The sequence below is a fragment of the Peromyscus californicus genome, unplaced genomic scaffold (assembly GCF_007827085.1).
Source record: "Peromyscus californicus insignis strain IS unplaced genomic scaffold, ASM782708v3 Scaffold_19__1_contigs__length_69161282, whole genome shotgun sequence".
Taxonomy (NCBI): Eukaryota; Metazoa; Chordata; class Mammalia; order Rodentia; family Cricetidae; genus Peromyscus; species Peromyscus californicus.
The window spans coordinates 65,315,340-65,338,899 of record NW_026294491.1 but is presented as its reverse complement, the minus strand read 5'-3'; the positions used below and the strand labels follow the sequence as shown (position 1 = coordinate 65,338,899).

Below are 23,560 nucleotides of genomic sequence, written 5' to 3'. Positions count from 1 at the left end.
GGCAGGAAAGAACTGACTCCTGAATGTTGTCCTCTGACCCGAGCATACCCTGGCTTAAGTGTACATGTGGCTATAACACACACACACACACACACACACACACACACACACACACACACTTTTTGTTGTTGTTGTTTTGTTTTGTTTTTTGGAGACAGGGTAACTCTCTCTGTAGACCAGGCTGTCCTTGTACTCAGAGATCCACCTGCCTCCGCCTCCTGAGTGCTGGAGTAAAAGGTGTGCACCTCCACACCTGGCTTTTGTTTTTAAAAAGTGAAAGGTACTGGTCAGTTGGGGTTGTGATTTTATTGAGTGACTGAAATACAGTAGCCACTAGCCACATGTAGCTGTCAGAATGTGTGTTTAAATGAGCCAAAGTTGGATAAAACTAAATGCTAGCCACAGTTCAAGTATCTCGAGCCATGCGTGGCCACTGGAGCCGTGTCTGCCACTGCTGTGAGCTCTGTGGGGCAGTCACGTGGTGGTGTGCATATTTCCTTACCTTTCAGTTGAGAACTGGATCCAGGGGTGGTAACGGCCGGGGCGCTTTCCTTTCCACTGACAGAGATGCGTTGTGGCAGGCGTTCCTTTTATGTTTACCCTTTGGAGGATTTTTTAGGGATATGCGTGATAACTTTCCTCCCAGTCACATTCATTTTTTGACATAGATTCCAGTTTCTCTTTTCTCCTGGGCCCCCAAAGGGGCTTTTCATTATTATCATTGCATATTTTATCAAGATGTATTTTCATGAAGGATCAGTATGGCAGGCAGTTCAGAATCCCTGCTTGAGTCCTCTAAATTCCCTGCTCTCCAAATAAGAATCTGGTCCAGCTTTTAAATATGCATTTGTGTGAATTACGCCTTACCTGGGCTGAATTCAGAGAGGGAAATCGCTCTCAGTGGGCCAGACCAAAGAGCTAGGAAATCAGGTCACATTCTCCGGGGATGGCTACCTGCCAGGGCTGAGGCAGAGACATTGTCTGGGAGGGCCTCCCTTGAGTCTGAGCTGCCTCGGGAGAGCAGGGGTGATGGAGAGGGCAAGGGACTCCAGTTGTCCCCACTGTTCAGTGGCTCTTACCTCTTACTTAGGCATCAAAGGAGAAGGGAAGATGGTCCCCGCTGCTCATGGCCAGATTCAAACAAACTGTGCTTGTCACTGTGTAAGAAGCTGACCAGCTCATCTGCTTCATAATCCTAGATCAAAGGTTTCCACACTTTCAGTCAGGAACTGACAACTTTCTCTGGCTTCTTCACATGAAGTGCCCTATTTTGTTGCCCTAAATCTGCTCAGAGTCAGCATGGGAGCTTTGCAGAGGGTGCTCGGCTGCTGTTGTTGTGCTTGTGTGTGGAAAGCACCTGCTTCCTACCTCACCTTGTGCTGAGGAAACTGTCACACTAGCTCTCAGTGTTTGGATGTGAGGGTGCTGCGATTGCTGTTGTCCATGAAGTTGGGTGTGAAGAGATTTGGGTGGTCACAGAATGGTTAATGGAATGTGTCAACTCCGCGAATTTTCAAATTTCAGAAATGTAAAGTACAGATCTATTCATTTGAATCCTTTCTCAGTTTAGAAAGGGTTTGTGTTGCCAGGTGGTGGTGGGTCAAGCCTTTGATCCTAAGACTCAGGAGTCAGAGAGAGGCAGGTGGATCTCTGAGTTCGAGGCCAGCCTATTCTACAGAGTGAGTTCCAGGGAAGCCAGGACTACACAGAGGGACCATGTCTTGAAAAAAAAGGGGGTGTGGGTTATGTGTGTGCACATATCTTCTGACACCTTATAAGTACCCTTTTCAGTGTGCTGTGACAACCCATGCCAGGTTACAAGGACTCTTTATAATGGATCACAAACAGTAGTACTGAATGGTTAACACGTGTCTGTCTACCTCATGGTGTTGGGTACTCAGGGCCTTCTGTATGAGAGGCCAGTGCTCTGCCACTGAGCCATGGCCCCAGTGCCCCTGGGTAATGTTACGCTCCTCGTTCTGCCTGCTGAGGCGTCCTAACCTGTGTCCAGTACTGCCTGTCTTGATGTAGCCGTCACTGTACAAGTAGATGTTGCATTTGTTCTATTTACAGATTTAAAAAAAGGATTCCAGGGCTTCCTTGGAGGCATACCTGGGAAGCAGGGGGCACCTGGGCCTGTGAACCCAAGCCCTGGGCTAGACTGTTCAGGAATTGAACTTAGGCCGCAGAGATGGCTCACTGGGTAGAAACACCTGTTTGTAAGCCTGATGACCTGGGTTAGACTCCCAGGACTAAAGCGTTTGCCTTAACTGTTCAAGTGTTAGTGAATTGAGAGTCAGAAATTGAGATAAAACCCTGAGAAATCCAAAGAACAATGGAGGAATGATTGGCTGACCACGTTTCCAAATCAAGATGCCTGAGGTGAATTTCTCCAAGCCCTTCCTTCTTCCTCTCTGTGTCCCTCTATCTTCTTCTGAGTCTGCCAGAAAACTCTGTGGTTCATTCTGGCCAGCTGAACATGAACTCTGCCCTCCACACCAAGGTCCACCTCCATTGGTGGTCTCAGAGTGACAGCACAAACACATATCCTGCAACATTTCCCCCCTTTTGTCTAAATAAAAGGAGAGATTTTAGCTCTGACATAGTAAAACTGTATACAACAAGAACAATTGTCAGGATAAAAAGGAAAGGTGTTAACTTTAACAAAATGAAACTATATACAATAAGAACAATTATCAAGTAAGAAATACACTCACAATGCCCAGTCCATTTGTATTTGGAAAATTTAAAGAACATACTTCATTATCTGTCCTCTCTTGGTGGGTCCAAAGTTTTATACAAAGTTTACTTTCTATCATAGCTAAGGAAAACTGTAACTATCAACTATCTAATCTTCAACCCCATCAGAGACCTGAGAAGGATATAATATTATTTGGGTAAACAGAGCAAGCAACTCCCAAAACTATAGAAATGACAGAGACAGCTGGTTGCCTGGACAGTTACCCCAAGATTCCTCTGCAACATTGGGGCATCCATCTTTGGCCTATAGGCCTAGAATACCTGACAGATTTTTCTGTGAAGTAGGAAATTTTGAAGGACTGTCCTACCTTGTCTTAGCAAAGTTTGGCAGTTGCCTTCTTTTGTGTCCTGCTTGTCCAGTTTGTACATGCTGTCAGCAGTCGAGGCAAGGGAAGTTTCTTGCCCAGTGGCTAACTTTGTCACAAATGAAAGCAAACTCCATATGGAAGTTCTTTGATGCCCATCATCCTTTCTTTTGAAATAGATTGGTGCTGCCAGGAGCAGGCATGTCTCACTGTCATGAAAAGCCTTATGTTATTAAAACATTTTAAATGTCATATTCTGTAGGTCTCTGAAGTGTTTGAAGACCATTTGTCTATTTAAAATATATCTGTTTGACCTTGTAAAGATACCTAACATGACTAAAAGTTTGATTATTATATATGACTAACTACTAACCTTTATTTCTTTATTATCCTAATTATCTTTCAAGGACTAGAACTTTACGTTAAATTTTCAAATGAGCTGCATAGGTACAATACTTAAGCAAGAATAGAAACATATGTACAATATAACAAAAATAACCTCATATTTGTATCAATATATGTGGGAGTCCAGCTCTGACCTGCTCCCACCTTTTGAAGGGTTCTTGGGTGGAGGAAAGAGGAATTAGGAAATAGTGGGTAGAAAGATAGACCTAGACAATGAGGAGAAAGACAGAGACACAGGATAGCTTCAGGAGGGCCCTGGATCAATACCCAGTCACTGCCTTGTTTATTCAAAGGGGCTTTTTAAATAACACCAAGGGGAGAGGCAAAAGACCTCTCCCTTACAAGATCAAAGCAATAATGTGCAGTCAAATGTAGACCCTTCCAAACACCTGGTAACCACACCCATGGTCAAATCATCCCATTATGCAGCCTTGCTGGATAAAGCAAGCTCAGATTCTCTGACCCTGAGTAAGATCTCACTAGATAGCCTCTGTGGGCTCCCTCAAGTATACAAAAATATTTAAACAAGAGTAGAAGCATATATACAGTATAACAAAAATAATTTGAATTTGTATCAATATACAAAAATCCCTACCAATGTAAAATATCTGAGACTAGTAGTTGCTTTTTAGTTTAAAAGTAGATTCAATAATCTACCCTTTTATCCTATCATTCCTATACCATCCCCCTTTTCTTTTTAGAATGAAATCCCTGAATCTAATCTCCTTTGCTTAGTTTCCTGCCTATGACCAATAACAACTTGCAACCAACCCCTCAAAATGATGATAAATATTCATAATCCACGGAATGACCAAAAACCACTCACCCCCACCTCTTGGGAAGATGGGCGTTGTGTTCTTAAAATTACTTCCTATTGTCTAGGGTCGATGGCATCTTTAGGGGACCCTCAGAAAATGGAGGTAGTGGTCAACTCCTGGGAGAACTAGCAGTTGTCCAGTGTTGGTGTGATGGGAAATTGCAGGGCTTATATGAAGTTCCGGTCTATGAAGCTGGACCATCTCAGCTAACCACCTTGAAATTCTCCTGAGCAGTTTGTAGTCCAAAGCTGATCTTTAGTTGGTGTTTGTCATCTTAGTGGCGTTACCACAATTTAGGTAGAACCATCTTTGTGGGGCCCCGTCATCCTTTTGGAGACTTCAGAGGTCACTGTTAGGAATGGTCATGATTCACTGCAGAAAACTGACATTTTAAATGTTATATGCAGCAGATCTTGGAGAGGTTTAAGGACCACAATCTATTAAATACATCCAAGGCACACAAATTTAGTTCCTAGTTACCTGCTTCAGACTCAAGCTTGAAATCACATATAGGAATCTAGAAGAAGCCTATTTCTAGAATTAGTTAGTACTCTATATGTCCATTAATATCATGGCAGAAAGTTTATATATACATATATATATATATATGTATATATATGTATGTGTATATATGTGACAGATAGATAGATTTTGAGATAATAGTTATACCTTAAGAAAAGTGTTAAAGAGTCAAAATAAAACCAAAGGATTATGAGATTAGTGGCAATAGATTAGACACCCCGCTTTTTTTGGACCCATACCAGGTGGCTCTTCTGACATGAGATAGATTTTGGATTTTCCTTTAACAAGCATAATTGGGTTTAGAGAAGGAGAGAGTCATGCTTCAATCAAAAGCCAGCTTTAATTTTCAGTTGAATTGGGACTGCAAAAAGACCATCACCTTATATGTCTGTAGAGAACAGCAGAAAAAAACATTGGAAGACTTATGAGATTTTTATCCTATTGGAAATGTATACCATTAGGCCAATTTACTCTTTTTTGGGGACATTTTCTCTAGATGATTTCCCCTTCTCCTTCAGATGTCTCATTTGTCCAGTGGTCTTCAGATTCCTTAGTTGGATGCTTTTATTCTCCTGGAAAGACAAAAAAAAACCCTGTCCCAACCCTAACTTTGGGGAGTTTCCCTTTTTGACATCTTGTAAGTTAGTTTAGATTGGATGACCTCACTGTTAGATGAACTATCATCTCCTTTCCTAATCAAGAGGTCTCTCGTATTCAAATCAAATCATTATTCATTTTGAGGGTATCCATAGCTTTTCTTCTCCTGTGGAAACAAAAGCAAAACCTCTTCCCCAACAGAACACATATCCTGGTTTGCATTCTGAGGTCAGCACATCCTTAAAGTGTACAGGGTGATTTAACTCTGTAGTCTTTTCTATTATCCTGTGTCTCTCTGCAGCTGCTGTTCTTTTCTCATTAGCACTGAGAAAATTCAAAGTTAATAGAGCATTGTGTAATCTATCTCTGGGGTCTTTATTACTCATTTCTATTATTAAGCATATATTTTAATGTGCAAATAGATCTTTCTATAACTTCTTGTCCTGTAGGATTGTGTGGTATGCCTATAATATGCTTTATGTCATAATATATAAAAACTGTTCTATTTTACTAGAGACATACACTGGAGATTGTCAATCTTAATTTGTATGTGTATTCCAATAATGACCACACCTTATAATAAATGTGTAATTACAGAGTCAGCCTTTTCAGAACTCAAAGCAGTTTCCCATTGAAATCCTAAATATGTACCTATGGTATGGTGCACATACTTTAATTTTCCAAACTCTGAAAAATGAAACACATCCATTTGCCCAGTGTCATTTCTTTGAGTACCTTTTGGGTTACTTCCTGCAGGTAATGGAGTTTGGTTATACAAAGAACAAGTAGGACATTTCCTTATAACTTCCTTGGCTTGCTGCCATGTGATAGAAAAATCTTTCTTCAAACCTTTGCTATTAACATGTTTTTTCTTAGGAAATTCTGAAGCTTCTAATACGTTTCCTGCCAATAGCTGATTGATTGCATCATTACCTTGTGCCAAAGGGCCTGGTAGACCCGTATGGGATCTGATGTGTGTTACATACAAGGGATGATTTCGCTTTCTGATAATTTCTTGTAATTGAATAAATAACAAAGTTAATTCTGAATCATCTGGAATAAGTTCAGTGGTTTTAATATGTAAAGCAACTCTTTCTGCATATTGATAGTCAGTAACTATATTAAGATTTTCTGGAAAATCTAATGATACCATGAGAATAACATATAATTCTCACTTTTGAACAGAATCATAAGGGCTTTGGGCCACTTTACTTAAAATTCCTGACTTATAACTTGCCTTCCCTGATTTATTTGCATCAGTATGGAATGTAGGGCCTCCAGAAATTGGTGTTCCCCATACAATGTGAGGAAGGATCCAATTAATTCTCCTTATAAACTGAAGTCTCTTGCTTTTGGAATATTTGTTGCTAATATCTTCCAAAAATATTACTGCAAGCTCTTTGCTAGTTCATTTCCTGTCCATAATGGGGCAATTTCAGCATTAGTAAAAGGTACTACAATTTCTGCTGGGTCTATTCCTGCTAATTGACAAAGACCTAATTTTCCTTTCAGAATTAATTCAGAAACCTTTTCTACATAGGTCTTTATTTTTTTTGCTCCGTGTGGCAAAATATCCATTCTAAAATATTTTCTTCTCTCTGCATAAGAATTCCTGTGGGAGAATGCAGAAAAGGTAAAATAGTCGGAATATGGTCAAGCTCTGGACCCAAAATGATCCACATGTGCATCCTGCAATCTCTTTTCTACCATCCAAGGCCAACTCTAGAAGATCACAGTTAACAGCAGCTCAGCCATGATAAGAAAACCACAGAGATACCAAAGGACAGAAAGAAACTTTGAAATATGGCCCTGTGGCTCTCAAGTTCACTTTACCTTTTGTATTATTATTATTAATTATATTATTATTCTTACATTTTATTCACTGGAGGGTGGCATGTGCCACAGCATGCATGTGGGGGTCAAAGGATAATTGCAGGAATTGGTTCTCTCTTTCCACCATGTGGGTCCAGTGTAGTAGGAGATTTGTTTGTGTTGTCCCTCCAAGACCACTGATGGAGTTGGACCTTGGTTCCGAAGGCGGAGTTCACGTTCAGCTGGCCAGAATGGACCACAGAGTTTTCTGGCGGACTCAGAGGAAGATAGAGGGACACAGAGAGGAAGAAGGAAGGGCCTGGAGAGATTCACTGCAGGCTTTTCGGTCTTGGCAACGTGGAGAGTAGGGTCAGCAGAACGGTCCTCCACTGTTCTTTGGATTTCTCAGGGTTTTATCTCAATTTCTGACTCCCGAGTTTTTATTAATACTAGAACAATTAAGGTGAATGCTTTATCTGGCATCCGATACGTAGCTGTGGCTTTTAAAGCTACCACTTTACCACCGCTGCGGGGGTCACCGACAGGGGCTGTTCCCATTGCGATCTCCCCACAACAGCTGCGCACCCGGCCCCCAAATGTGCAGTCGCAGCGGCCTGAGTCAGTCACTCACCTCTGGCTCTGTCATTCAGGCAGCCCGGTGCCCTCCCATGCCATGTCCTATCCGCCCGCCCGGGCTTCTCCTGCCGTTTCCCCTTGCATCTGCTTCTCAGACCTCTCCCTCTCTCTGGTAAGGCAAAAGCACCAGGACTGGTGGAGTGGTTACTTGATCTGTTGTTAGTGCCCTGTCTGAGAGGAAGTTAAAATCGGAAGAGGGCTGGGGACGTACTGATGGCTTATGTTAGGGATGGAGGGCGGCAGCGTTAGCTCTTTTCGGAGCTCTGGCCTCCCAGCTTATCCTGGAATGTTTGGACTTGTTGGCTCCCACAAGCCAGTGAGCCAGCTCCTTAAAACGAGTCTCTCTCCCTCTCTCCCCCTCTCTCCCCCTACACACACACACACACACACACACACACACACACACACACACACACACACACGTCTCCACATCCCGTAGCCTACTGATTTTCCCTCTGAGAATGCTGGCTCTGTCTGAAGGTCTCGGTGGAAAGGAAGGGTTACAAGTGGTGTTTCAGTGCACAGAGGATCTGTGGTAGGAGGGCTCTGGTGTGTACAGCAGCAAGTTGTGGCTTAACCTTACCTACCTTGAGGTCGTGGTCCACAGTGAGAGGCAGGACTGGAGTGGGGAAGGCCTTCAGGCCTCCAGGCCTCCAGGCTGGGTCTGATCATTTCCGAGTCTCCTCTCTGGTACTGGAGCACAGTCTACAGAGCCTGGTGATGGAAGACAGAGGGCGAGAAGGTTGCTTCCCACAAAGTTCTGGCTGTTTGTGGAATGGCAAGGGGCTTGCCTGGTGAGTTAGTGAGATAGAGCACCATTCAGTTTTGGCCCCAAGGCCAGATGTGATTGAGTGTGGTGCAAGACAGGTGGGCCCTGTGGGTTGAGCCTGGCTGCTTCCAGGCCAGTGGGGCCACCACAGATGCTGAGGAAGGGCAGGCTGAGTGGGCAAGCTTCTCTTTCTCTTTGGACTGCATTCTACAGTGTAGGATCAGAGAATGGATCTACAGCTCCAGGTCACAGAATGTCTTCTGGATTTGGAGACAACTCTCTGGGAGTAACAGGTGAGATTTTCCCAAGTAGGTTCATTTATGGCAAGAAGGTATGGTTGCTAAGAGGGAGATGGTGGTATGCATGTATATTTTTGGTCACATGCAGCAGAACTATTTATTGGGACTCCAGATTTTATGCCCCAGCAACAGTGAATTTACTCACAGGGTGGGAGGACGAAGTATAGTTTTACATTTTTAAGGGAACCTAACTATATCTGTGAGATATCTTCCTGGCTTGAGGCTGTTCACTTGACATCACATCCACATTGAACTCTGGGGCGGTTGTTAAGACAATCACTGTGGAACAGAAAATTAGGATGGTGATCTCCAGTGTGGCTTTGATGTTTGGGAAGCTGGGTGGTGTCTGGCTTTTAGGAAGAGTCAGTAAGTAATTGGCATTACTTAGGAAGGGACAGATTTCTTTTCTTTCAGTATAGATGTACTATATTCCCAAAGGGTCTAGTTATGAGGCTAGACACATTAAGTTGTTTGAGTTTCTAGCAGTTAGCAAATGTACTGTTAGGAATGCTTTAGCCTCGGGCTGCCACTCAAAACACAGAGAAACACTAAGGACACTCCCCCGCCTGCACCGAGGAAGCTAGAATCTCTGCTGTCTGCTGCTGTGGGTGTGACATGTAGGGTGAAAGAAAAGTAGGGACCACAGGACAGAGAGATGGCAAGGGCATAGAGGCTGTGTCCCAAACGTTACATCTCTGCAAAAAATTGAAACGTGGGAAGCAAGTGAGGTGAAAGGCCTGCCCTTGCTGAGCCCAGGTGGGGGCACAGGGGAGCTGTCTGTGCTTTCCATATGTTCCAAGTGGTGTATAATTAGAATAATTCGAGGAGAGTGAGACAGGAGGAGGGCCCAGAATAGCAATTCCTGGATAGGGGTGTGATACATTTGGGAGGGTGGCAGAAGAGACCAGGAAGGGTGTCTGAGGCAGGGAGGTTCAAGAGATTAGAAGTGGAGAGCAAGAGCTGTCCTCTGGGCTGCTTCTCAGGCCTGGGCGGAAGGCTCAGGGGAGACCTGGGCCTCCTGGGTCCCACTGTTAAGGAGTTAGAGTGGGTTGCAAGGTGGAGGAGGACTCACTTTGCCCCCACAGTATTGATTCCTAACCTGGAGGCATGCTAAATCAACAGCTGGCCCTTGGAGCCCATCAGGTACTGCAGGAATAACAGCTCGTGCATTGTGAGGTTGGGCTGTGGGCACCAGTGGGGTCCATCTTGCTCTCAAGTCATTCACTCTGAGCACAGTCAGCTGTAAAGACACACCCTGAGCCTGTAGCATGTCCCCATGGCAGGGACCTGGGCGCCTCCCCACAGCCAGCATCAGCTGAGTGTCATGTAGAGGGATGGTCCCTTTCCGTACATGCACTGGCTGGTTTTGTGTCAACTTGACACGAGCTAGAGTCATCAGAGAAGAAGGATCCTCAGCTGAGGACATGCCTCCATGAGATCCAGCTGTAAGGCATTTTCTCATGTAGTAATTAATGGGGGGAGGGCCCAGCCCATGGTGGGTGCCATCCCCGGGCTGGTGGTCCTGGTTCTATATGAAAGCAGGCTGAGCAAGCCATGGGAAGCAAGCCGGTAAGCAGCACCCCTCCATGGCCTCTGCATCAGTTCCTGCCTCCAGGATCCTGCCCTGTTTGAATTCCTGTCCTAACTTCCTTCAATAATGAACAGCAGTATGGAAGTGTAAGCCAAATAAACCCTTTCTTCCCCAACTTGGTTTTTGGTCAGGCATGGTGTTTCATCACAGCAGTAGAAACCCCAACTGAGACAGAACACAATCACCTTCTGCCTAGCCAACATCTATTTTGTTGTTTTTCTTGAGGTGCTGGGAATGGAACCACTCCTAGACCTCTGGATGCCAGCATTTAACAGCTTTCTCTTGAACAGGTTGAGAGCCTTGTTGCAGCTGGAGCTTCACAAATGTCACTGTATCTCAGGTCTTTAGGATCCTGAATCTGATTCACAGGCCCTGAGTGGGGCTTGCAATGCTGCATTTCTGGAGTGCTCCCTGGGGATGCTGGCATGCTGGGTGAAGGACTGCTGTTTGAGTAGTCAGCCCTTCCCAGAGGAGCTGTTCTTGGTGGGGCTGGCTGAGGTGGAGGCAGCCGCAGAGCTGAGGTGGTAGGTGACACATTGGCGTGGTGCAAGGCCAGAAGTGTGGGTTTTCTTTTTTAATAGGAACACCCTGGCATTAGTTAACTTTTGTTGTGTAACCAGTTGCTCCCAAACCTTGGCAGCCCTGGTGTTCCATTGGGCAGCCTGTCATACAGGAGCGGGGCTTTCCATTAAACTTCCTGGATCAGCCATCTAGGAATGTGTAGCAAATTGTTCTCAAACTCAGGCTTGAAAGAATGAACACTATTATCTCACAGGGTCTATGAATGGACTCCAGAAGGGACTTACCAGGTGACTGACTCAGGGTCTGTTGTGAGGTTGGGGACAGGGAGCTAGAGTGTAGCTCAGTGGTAGAATACTTCCTGGATGGCAGAGTGTCCTGGTTCCACCCCCAGTACCCAAGAGCATACCTCTGCATGACACTGAGCTGATGCTGGCTGTGGGGAGGGGTCTCTCAGTTCCCTGTCATAGGGACATTCTACATGACAGCATGACAGCTGGGCTATACTCATAGTGAATGACTAGAGAGCAAGATGCCACCCAGGTTCCACAGCCCAGCCTCACAATGCATGTGCTGTTATATCTGCATTACCCAATGGGTTCAAGGGGGCAGCTGTATGCCAGGTTAGAAGGGAGCCAACAGGAGAGTCACTGAGGGCTGACTCGGAGGCTGGTTGTGATGTCCTGTTGGGAAGAAAAATGTATGCTCAATACAGAATACCTGAAACTCACTCATGATTGAATGCCCCAAAGGAATGTTCTAATAACGTGATCTACGTAGAGAGAGAATGTGGATCTTACATACAAATAAACATGGAGGTACCTCAAGTACTGGTGCCACATAATCATACCGTCATGATTGTTTTTGCCTTTGGCCGTGGATCATGAGTGCCCACAGTAGGTAGTTTCATCTTCCTTTGCTCTCTTAGACTGTTTTCCAGGCACCAACAATCACACCACTGGGATAGGTGACTGAGGTTTCAAGTTTCCATTGCTATTTTTTGGTTGAAAGAGATGCTATCCTGTAAGGGTTTCTTCATTAGTATCCTCTGTTCTTACTTTGAGTGACTGAAGGATGCCATGAACACTCACGTCTCAGCAGCAGCAGCAGCCTGGAATGGCCCACCTCTGTCAGTGTGTCATTTACCATTTGTTAAAGTTAGCTTTACAAGTTGTCTTGGATTGGTAGCAACTTGGCAAATGAGAATTCGCTGTTAATGATTCTGGTTTGTATTTGAAAATGTAACTGCGATGATTGTTCCATTCTTTAAGTGGGGGCATGCATAGTGGTAGTTAATAGGAGCAGCAAGCCTGGTGGCAGCAGCTGGGGGACTTTTAAGAAGCCATCCTTCTGAAATGGGCTCTAGTCACCCCCAGGCATCTTGGGAACACATCAGAAACCAGTCAGACATGCTTGTAAAGTAGCGATTCCAACACTGAATAACAAGCGTCATTCAACCCTATTGCGGCTGGGGAGTCAGGTCTGTGGCACTTGCTCTGGTTACTCCAGTGCCCTGTGTTCTTTACATGCCTGTCTCACTGCCTGGCTCCTCCTTTCGTAGATGACCTCTGAAAGAGCAGGCCTGTGCTGTGGGATGTTCTGTATGGCAAATGTGTTGCTAATTAGTCAATAAATAAAACACTGATTGGCCGTTGGCTAGGCAGGAAGTGTAGGCGGGGCAAGGAGGAGAATAAAGCTGGGAAGTGGAAGGCTGAGTCAGAGAGACACTGCCAGCTGCCACGATGAGAAACAGCATGTGAAGATACCGGTAAGCCACGAGCCACGTGGCAAGGTATAGATTAATAGAAATGGGTTAATTTAAGCTGTAAGAACAGTTAGCAAGAAGCCTGCCACGGCCATACAGTTTGTAAGCAAAATAAGCCTCTGTGTTTACTTGGTTGGGTTTGAAAGGCTGTGGGACTGGCAGGTGAGAGAGATTTGTCCTGACTGTGGGCCAGGCAGGAAAACTCTACCTACAAATGGCGCCCAACGTGGTGGCAAGAGTTTCCACCTAAAAACTGAGAAAAAAAGATTCTAAAACGGAGCTAAAAACAGCTTCCTAATTGTCTCTCTCAAATGAGCGGCAGCTGCCTGTTTGAGCTACTGGTGGGTTCCTAGAGTGCGTGCTCGACCTGCAGTATGGCGGGAATGAGGCCTCTGCAAGTGGCACATTAAGCTGCATGGTGGATTTAGCCTTTGCTAGTGCAAAACAAAAAAGGGTTTCTGGGCTACTTGCTGCTTGGATAAAAGCATAGACCCACGATAGCTCCCAGAGCTGGCGGTAAACCACTGCCATGTTGGGAAGCTGAGGTGGGCGGAGCCAGCAGCCACAGCTGCTGCAGTTTAAAGCAAGAGATTCACAATAAGACAGATTCAGATGTAATAGTTTGCAATGTGTGTAAAAGATACGTAGGCTTGAAAGAGACAAAAAAGATGATATATAGAGTTATAGAAACAAATACATAGTTTTAAAAAAATAAAGTCTTTAAAGAGACAGTAAAGGTAGTATAAAAAATAAGCCACGTAAAAATGGATATTACACAGAGAATCTGCATTGTGTTGTCTTTGGGACTTTTAACTGCAGAAAAACATTTGATTGTAAAAACTGTTGAGTTATGCCAAAATGTATATTTTAAAGGTACCTTGACTTCAAAATTTGGATATAAGGATATGTTACTTTGGAAAGGAGACTCTGCTTTTGTTTCCACAGAAAGCCAGAGGCTATTGATTTGTTCCAGATTAAGACACATCAGGTTTGACCAGCCAAGACCCCCTGAAAGGTCTCCGATGACACCATGGCCCAGATGATCCAACATCCAGAACGGTTTGAAGGCATCTGGCTCAGACGATACAGCCTCATGGACTATTCCATAATCCTAAAATTTTCTTTGTTTCCCCATAAGATACAGCGCCCCCCTCCAGCAGGAAGTAGTAAGAGAAGCTACGCCCAAATTCCCAAATTATATGTAATTTTACTTTGTTAAGGTTAAAACCTTCCTTTTTGAAAAAAAAAAGGGGGGAAGTGCTGTGGGATGTTCTGTATGGCAAATGTGTTGCTAATTAGTCAATAAATAAAACACTGATTGGCCGTTGGCTAGGCAGGAAGTGTAGGCGGGGCAAGGAGGAGAATAAAGCTGGGAAGTGGAAGGCTGAGTCAGAGAGACACTGCCAGCTGCCACGATGAGAAACAGCATGTGAAGATACCGGTAAGCCACGAGCCACGTGGCAAGGTATAGATTAATAGAAATGGGTTAATTTAAGCTGTAAGAACAGTTAGCAAGAAGCCTGCCACGGCCATACAGTTTGTAAGCAAAATAAGCCTCTGTGTTTACTTGGTTGGGTTTGAAAGGCTGTGGGACTGGCAGGTGAGAGAGATTTGTCCTGACTGTGGGCCAGGCAGGAAAACTCTACCTACAGGCCTGGCCCCGCTAGTTCTGTGTGTGCTAGTAGACTGACCCAACGTGAAAGGTGTGTTGGGTTGGTGGGAGGTTGGACAGAGTTAGAACCCGAATTCCTTCCCTCAGGAGCCCATAGCTCTTGGGCAAAGCTGGTCCATTGGTTACCACAGTAACCCTGATGTAGCCTTGATCACAAAAGAGTTGACTTTGTAGAATGTCGTCACCTGAGGTCCCCGGCATCCCCCTGCAGTAAGGGACACAGAGCCTCATTGCTCCCGGAATGCTTCTGGCTCCTTTGGGGAACTGGATCACTTTGGGCTGTTTTCCTTGTTTCACCACAGGAGTGGGGAGAGAGCCCCCCTCTCTCTCTCTTGCTTAGAAGGCCTCATGGAAAGTCTTCTTGGTCCCACTGCTAGGGAGAGCTTACACGTAGTCACAGGGATGTCTTCTGAGACATGGACAAGGAAGGAGACCCCTGAATGACTATCCACGAAACCTGGAAGGGCAAAGCTCGGGGATTCCCTGAGCCAGGAAGCACTGAAGAGTCCTCCTCAGAAACGAGTGATTTGTAACTGTGTGGCTCTGGATCCTCTGGTACTCACTTTGTAGTCCAGGCTGGCCTTGAGCTCACAACAATCCTCCTGCCTCAGCCTCTCAAGTGCTGGGATTCCACCTGGCTAGCCTGTGTCCTCTTTGGAAACCAGGAGAGTCAGCCACTCCTGAGCCACCTGGTGTGACAGGGCTTCCCACTGGTGGGTCTGGCTGCTGGTCTCCCAGGGGTTGCTCTGTGAGAGCTGGCCTCCCTGCTTGTGTAAGGAAAGCTTTGGCCATCAACATGGCCGTCTGCCACCCACAGCCGCTCCAGGGGTGTCAGCCCTAGGTGGATGAAGACTCTCTTCACAGCAGGCCTCTCATTACTGTTTATAATCAGCTACCCCTGGAAACATAGTCGATTTTCTTCAAGCATGATCTGTGACCTCTGATTTCTGGCCACAGCTCACAGGTTAGCTCCAGACAGACATGCCTGCTGTAAATACTGCCTTTGTTTTCAATCTAGAAAGCTTGGATGTGGCTCTGGCGTGGCCTGGGCTCGCAGGTACTGTGAGATGAAATCTATGCTACCAGTGTCTTAAGGTGTGGGTCTGGGAATTGGTGCCCAAGCAGTCACAGGGCTAGGACTCTGGGAGGCAGCAGACACCCCACTGTCCATTTCAGGAGTGTCATCAGATTTTGGAGTCAGGCTTCCTGGAGATCTTACCCCATGGGAGACAGGTTTCAAGTGAGCCTCCCTGCCCAGTCCCACAGAGGAGTGTGGTCACGGCATGCAGGCGTGGACTCTTTTGTTTGAATTTGTACCACTCCCCAGACTTCTCCCTGTGCCCCCGCTGTCCCTTGAGGATTCTGGTAGGAACACCTTTGGCTGCCTGGAAAGTTCACAAAGCTCTAAGCTGTCTGGGTCATGGTTGACCTTCCTCCCCAAAGCAAGGCTTTTCTGAGCTGCTTGGGCATAGCAGGAAGCCTGCCTTGTTTTGACAGAGGTGGGAGTTGTGAGCGCAGGAAGGAAAGAGAAAACACAGAGTTGTGCCCTGAGGGACAAGTAAGGACCCTGAATACAGAGAGGAGAGTTGTTCCTCAAAAGCAGGTGCACACACTCCAAGAAGTGAATCTTCTAGGTTTGAGACTCCAAAGATCCAGAAGTGACAGGTTTGCTGCTGGCTGGGATTCTATCCTCTCTGTGTTTAAAGAGGTGAATGATTGAGGCAGAGTCACCTGACCCCAAACACAGTCCTTTGGGGAAGTTTTGTTCAGAGACTTCAAGTTAGCAACCATCAGATAGAAACCTTAAAATCAGTTGTGATTTGGAAGTTTGAATAGAAAATTATAGATGAAACTAAGTCATAATAAATGATAGTGGCTGCCAGGAATTTCATTCAGTATCCTTCCCATGAAGATGTATTTGTGGTTTTCTAGATAGTTCTAGAGCTGGGGTGTAAGTCAGTAAAGTGTCTGTCGTGCAAGCAAGAGGACCTGAGTCCACATCCCCAGCACACATACGGAAAGTTGGCTGAGGGACAGGTAGAGACAGGCAGATCCCTGCTGCTTGTCGGCCAGCCATGCTAGGCAATCACCATTCTAGCCAAGTAGAGAGCTCCCGGTTCAGTGAGAGATCTTGTCACAGAAAATAACGTGGAGGGTGGTAGAGGGCTCCTGTCACCTGATGGTAACCTCTGGCCTCTGCATGTACATGTGACGTGTCTATACACCCACATGAACACACAGGCACACGCATGCACAGCAGTTCTGATATCCGAGGAGGAGCCTGCTGGGGCTTCAGTGGTTGGTAGAGAGCACTTGGTGGCATGGAGAGCCCTTCTTCACGTCTTGTTATCGGGTGACTTTTCTTTGCTGGCCTTCTTTGTTCTCATCCTGTGCCCGTAAGTCCTGGGCTGTGCCCGAAGGACACAGCTGTGTCCAGTGTGGAGAGCAGCCCTTCCTGTTCTGAGCTCTGTTGTACACATGGTACCCTGGGGGAGACGCTGGCACCTGATGACCAGGCCTGCTCTAAACAATGCTTTTGCTCTTCACTCTGGAAGACTTGGCACCACTGGGGAGCAACACCGTGTTTTGCCTAATGTTGTGGGGATGTTGCACATGTTGTGTGCATTTAAAAAATCATTTTATGTAGTTTTGAACTTTTAGTGAAATTTAGGCAGGGGAAGAAACACAATTTAATAATTTAGGCTGCTCACTGAACACACCCAGAAGCCCTTCATGCTCCTAAGATGGCCAGTTTCAGCTTGTGACACTGGAGCATGGATTTTCTGTCGAGGGACTCTAATATGTGTTTTTTTGTTTGTTTGTTTTTGGTGTGTGTGTGTGTGTGTGTGTGTGTGTGTGTGTGTGTGTGTGTGTGTGTGTATTTACGTGCGAATGCATGCATGTATGCGTGTGCATGCGTGTTTATTTGTCACCTACTTTCTTGCCTTGTTTCTTTTGTTTCAGTCACTGTAGTGGGTTAAATAAGAATGGCCCCTGTAGGCTCATGTATTTGAATGCTGAGTCATTGGGGAGTGGCACTACTTGAGAAGGACCAGAAGGTGTGGCCTTGTTGGAGGAAGTGTCCCTGGGGGAAGGCTTTGAGGTTTCAGAAGCCCAAGCCAGGCCCACTGTCACTCTCTATTCCACTGTCTGCGGATCGAGATGTAGGACTCTCAGCTACTTCTCGAGCACCATTTCTGCTTGTGTGCCACCATGCTCCCTGCCGTGGTACTAACAGACTAACCCTCTGAAAGTGTAAGCAAGCCCCCACTTAAGTGCTTTCTTTTATAAGAGTTGCTGTGATCATGGTGTCTCTTCACAGCAACAGAGCATTGACTAAGACAGTCACCATGCTGTCATATGCACTCTTTAGTTCCTGCATTTCCCTTGATTTCTGATTCTTCAATGCATGAGTGTATTCCAATGTACAGAACCCCCTGCAAGGTCATCAGGTAGTTCTGAGTAGTGGGACCATGGGCATTCCTGTGCCTTGGGATGCCCACATGCACACATTTTTGTTGGTACAGATCTAGGAGGATTCACTAGATCCCAAGACAGGTGTGTATGTAGCCTCCCCACACATTGCCATATTCCCAGACTATCTCACTGACAGGATGAGCAGGAGAACTCCATTTGCTCTGGTTTTAGTTTTTACAATTTGAAGATGTGAAAACATTGGTGACCTGATTTGGTAGCATTTATTAATATAAGAGATATTTATTAGGGAAATTTTATGCAAAAACTAGCATATTCTGAATTATAAACCAGATAATTAAAATATAAAATTGGGGCCTGGAGAGATGGTTCAGCAGTTCAGAGCACTTGCTACTCTTGCAGAGGACTTAGCACCCACATGGCAGCTCACAACTGCTTATAATCCAAGTTCCAGAGGGTCTCAGCCCCTCTTCTGGCCTCCATGGGACCAGGCACACACATGGTGCACAGACATACATGCAGGCAAATACTTATATACATAAAATTCAAAATAAGTAAATATTTAAAGCAAACAGAAAGGTTGAATCAAATCTTGAGCAGCTCTGTACCCTCACCAGAACTTGGCACGGACTGAAGATCCCTTATGCTTTGAGACAGAAGCATTTCAGATTTCAGAGTCTTGGATTTGGAGATATTTGCATAGACTTTACCAGTTGAGCCCCCTCATCTGAAATTCCAAAGTCTGAAATGCTCTGAAATCCAAACTTTTTCAACATCAACTCTCAAAAGGTTTCAGGGGATGGCTAACCTGTACAGGTGGCTGGTCTAGCCTCCACTCTCTCCCTGTGGCCCTCCTGCCATTCCGCTGGTGAGAAGGAGACTGGAGTTTTTCATCGGTTCCTTGATCATCTGTGTGCATCCACACTGTACCATGCTCATTGAGGGTGTCTGAAGATCACTGCTGTATTCTGTCTTTTCCTTGCTGATCTGAGGTAGAGTTTGTATGAATTCACTCTGCAGAGCACGGTGGTGTAAGAACTGACCCCCATTAGCTGGAGAGAGACGATAGCAGCATCCCCTCCTGGCTCTGCTTTGGTGAGCATGGTGGTAGCATAAGCTTTGTTCAGTGCGGTCCAAGTGTCTACGTAGTGAGTCGGAGCTGCTTGGCCTGCACAGTGTACCAGTGCTCTGCAGACAGCTCGGCCAGTCTCTGGACCCCTCCACACTCTGAATGTGCTGTGAAGAACAGACAGCTTTAACCTGAATCTGTGCCCTCTCTCCTGACTCCTTTTGTGTTTAGGTCTTCTCTTGCCTGCCCCCTCCACACTTCTCTGCAGGACTCTGTAGGCCAATCATGGCCAACTGGGACGCCATCCACTTGGCTTGTCTTTTCCCCACTGATGTAGCACTGCCACGCCCAGTTGTGAAGGTTGCTCACAAGGGGTTAAGTGGGGGCTTAGGTCTAGCCTCTACTCCCTAAGCCACAGCTAGGGCAGGACTGCATTCCTTGGAGGACGAGGTACCCACCATCTTGTGCATCTCACAAAGGCACTTTGGGTGAGTGATGACTCTGTTTTTCTGACCTGTTAGGCCTAGGATGACAGATTCCACAGCCCGCCCCTCCCCTTCTGCCTCATCCTTTACTCTTGCAGGCTCTCTGTCAACTCTGCATGCCCAAATCTGTGTAGCAGAGCTCACTTTAGCTCCTCCAAGTTCCTGCGAGCCTTGTGCTGGGCTTCCACAACCCTTCCCTTCCCACCATGCTTGGCTCTTGGAAACGGGCAGTAGTGAAGGACGCTGTGCACTCATGGGCTCTTGTAGTCCTGTCCTGGTGCTCCCGGATCCACATGGCCAGGGTGCTGGTCCCAGCACTCAGGAGTCTCCTTCCATTGCTTTCTGATCCCCCCGCACATGGCAGGAGCTTGCTTTGCACGGTTCCTCCAGCAGCCCCCTCACACATCAACTGTTTCGTGTGCGGAATGACCAAGTAGTTCCCAGGTTATCAGTTCACACAGACGACACATAAATCATGTGTGCTCCAGTTCTTGGACACTAATGCTCCCTTATTAAGGCATAAGTCAGCCTTCCGGCCCCTATCCATTCTCTCTGACTTCTTTTTTAATTACTACAAAGTAGAGGCTGGTCACGGCTGTGCCACTTGTCTGCTTCCACTCTCCCGTCCATGCCCTTACTGCTTTTTTTTGAAGTGCAGTTTGTTTTTCTGGAACTTGCCAAATTGCTTTAGGAAGCTGGGAACCCTGTGAATGGATCAGTGAAGGAAATCCTTGTCTTTGGAGGAAGCAGTCCGTGTGCATGTGTGTGTGTGTGTGTGTGTGTGTGTGTGTGTGTGTGTGTGTGTGTGTGTGTGTGTGTGTGTTACTCTTGGCCAGTTTGTATTTTAGGGAAACATTTTCCGTGGCAGGTGAGTGTCCCAGAGAGGAGCAGCAGTTAGTGCCTAGGCTGTGAAAGGAGCCTACCTCCCCACAAAGTCGCTGTGTACATGCCATTCTGTCTGGATGAACAGAACCTTCGCTGGCTTCCGTCAGAGAACGAGGGATCCCCACTCTCTGTTCACTGTTCCCCATTTCCCCGCTGCCCATGCGCACTGCGGCCACTGATTTTTGACACGGGCGGCTGCTGCTTGATGTCTCGCTGGCCCTGTTATGCCCGTCACTTTTCATTTTAGTCTGAAATGACTGGAGGTGGGGGAGCTGACGGTTATTCCTGCTGTTTGCGCTGAAAAAGAAGAGAAGGGGACTATCAGACAAGGCCCATAAAAAACACCAACATCCACTTTTTGAGATGTTTGAATATCAATTCCTGTCTAAATAATTGCTGTTGAGGGGAGAAAGGATGCCAGAGTTTAGAGACTGTAACAACAACTTATTATTCTCCCTTAGCAACCGTGTGGAAGGTGACACGCGTCTTGTGTTTCAGCAGATGGCCTGACAACATAATGCATGCTATTGCTTTTTAGGCCCTATTTTTTTAATCATGTGTACAGATGACAGTGAAGAAGCTGCTCTGAGGTATTATTTTCCTCAGATAGAGGAGAAAAGACACAAAGCAGGGACACTTTGGGGGTCACCCGGATCTCCCAGGATGGCTGGTAATGGCTTCCTCATAGGAAGAGAGGTGGCTTGCTCCCTGTGTTCAGGGCTGTATTAAATCACGTGTGATTTCCTGGGCACTGAGGTCTTTGATGTACTCCTCCAGAAAATTGGGGGTCTTTTATGCTATTGTGTTTCAAAATGATTGATAAAACACTCTATCTTCCCTCTGCTTTTGTTTTGTGGTCAGCTGTCGAAATGGGTTGTAGTTTGAACAAGTTGGAGAAACACGAAGAGAAGCGGCCTGGGAACATTTACTCAACTCTGAAGAGACCTCAGGTGGAGACGAAGATAGATGTGACCTATGAATACCGCTTCCTGGAGTTCACCACGCTGACTGCAGGTGAGTACAAGGCCCAGGAGGGAGGCTGGCCGGGACACAGTGTAGGATGAGGCCTGTCCCACAGCCTAAGAGGACAGTTTAGAGATCTGAGCTTCTATATCCATCTTTACCAGAGAGTGGCTGGTTACAGTAACAACACTGGAGTGAGGTGGTCCACACCAGTCATTTTAGCGTTCGGGAGGCTGAGACAGAAGGATCTGGACCGCATGGCAAGACATGATCTCAAAGAAATAAACAAACCAGTCAGTCAATTACAAAGTAAAGCTATGAGTCAGCAAGCAATCCATATGGATGGGCTGAACTCAGCCCGCGGGCCAGGGACTATGTAGACTGTGTGTTAGTCACCCCTGTAGAAGGAAGTTTCCTCTGTGTTAATCTGTGTGTCCTCCACCCCCCCAAGTTCATGTCACTACCATTTCTCTCATGTCAGTCTGGGCCAAACTTTGCCCTGGCTGACAGAGTGGGCTGGGTCATCTCCCACAACCGGTGTCCCAGGTCTGAGAGGACAGAATATGGGATAACCGGTGAGGGATGCTCAAGTTACCACGGCAGAGTACATCCGAGCTACCTAGTGTTCAGCACCTACTGTGTGCAGTCGGTCTGCGGCTGGGAAATGCAGGAGGTTATTCTGGTAGATAGAGGACTTGTATAAAGAGCTCAGTAGGTCCACTTGTGGATGGAATGGTGTGTAAAATGGAAGAGACTCGCTCTTCCTTTGGGGTCTCAGAAAACTAGGAGCATGGGCCAGCACTTTCCCTGAATGTGTCTTGAGATATTCTTTCCTTGGGTGCCTGAGGAATACTTTAAGCTTCTGTGCATAGGAAGGAGACGGGGAAGAGCCCTCCCTGGGAAGGCTGATCCAAGGGCTGTTTGAGAGTGGTAAATCACCAGGCCTCTTCATCTGTAGGGTCAGTCCCAGTGCATAAAATGGACTTTACTGGGCAGTGTGTCCCTGTCACAGGGCTGGGCGGTGTGTCCCTGTCACAGGGCTGGGCAGTGTGTCCCTGTCACAGGGCTGGGCGGTGTGTCCCTGTCACAGGGCTGGGCGGTGTGTCCCTGTCACAGGGCTGGGCGGTGTGTCCCTGTCACAGGGCTGGGCGGTGTATCCCTGTCACAGGGCTGGGCGGTGTGTCCCTGTCACAGGGCTGGGCGGTGTGTCCCTGTCACAGGGCTGGGCGGTGTGTCCCTGTCACAGGGCTGGGCGGTGTGTCCCTGTCACAGGGCTGAGTGGTGTGTCCCTGTCACAGGGCTGGATGGTGTGTCCCTGTCACAGGGCTGGATGGTGTATCCCTGTCACAGGGTTGGGTGGTGTGTCCCTGTCACAGGGCAGTGTGTTCCTGTCACAGGAAGGTATGATGATTAGAATGAAGTGTTCTCACTTTCTGCACAAACTCTGGCACACAGTGAGGGCTGTTTGGTATCTTCCTCACCCCGTCCTTCTCCTCTCTCCTTCTCTTCCCTCCTCCTCACATCTCTTCTTGCTGCTGCTCCCTGGTCTAAGGCCCAGCGCTTCTGGATCTTCAAGGGACGTAAACAGCTAGGCATCTTCACAGGGGCACCTGTGCCCCTTCCACATCACCACACCCAAACTTCTGCCCCCACTTGCTTCCTTCTCATGCCCTTTAAATTAATGTTGGCACCTCCGCCTCGCACAGGTAGACCAACCTTGGTAACTTGTGCCAATGGCTTCTTCTCACCCAGTTCCCGTTCATCCTCATCCTGTTCAGACCCATCTGATGTTCTCACTGTCAGGGTTCAGACTTGCAGCGCCCATCCCCATTTGTTGTACACTGTTGGGCCCTGGCCCCCTGTTTTGGGTAGCTGTTGCCTTGCTTGCTGACCTTGACCAGATGTCCTCCCTATGCTGATTCCCTGCGGGTTTCCTTCTTCCTGAACGCTCACTGGAGGTTCCTTGTTTGTGTATCCTGCATATTGGGCGTTAACAGCTTAGATGCAAGAATGTAGAACATCGGTAGCGAACTTCTGCCCTCCGGGGTTCTCCCACTGTGCTGTAAACCTGTGGTCTCCTCCCTCCTTCAATAAACGGCATTCGGCATTCTGTCTTGTCTCTGTTGTTTTGATCCACAGCCCCTGGCTCGGACATGGTGAACGGGTGGTGGTGGCGCGGGCGTTACCCCAACAGTACACTTGGTCCCCAGCTGGTGGCACTGTGTGGGGAGGTGTTGGGGACAGCAGGAAGTG

General features: G+C 46.8%; 1 protein-coding gene across 2 annotated transcripts in view; it reads left to right on the top strand.

Annotated features, from left to right (window-relative positions):
• Rftn1 (raftlin, lipid raft linker 1) overlaps positions 1-23,560 on the top strand; it is a 199,942-nt gene that overhangs the window by 4,689 nt on the left and 171,693 nt on the right. For both annotated transcript variants that reach the window (XM_052745605.1, XM_052745607.1), the window contains exon 2: positions 21,206-21,358. In XM_052745605.1, the coding sequence (XP_052601565.1) occupies positions 21,214-21,358 (145 nt within the window). In that variant the 5' untranslated portion in view covers positions 21,206-21,213. The remainder of the gene's footprint in view (positions 1-21,205; positions 21,359-23,560) is intronic.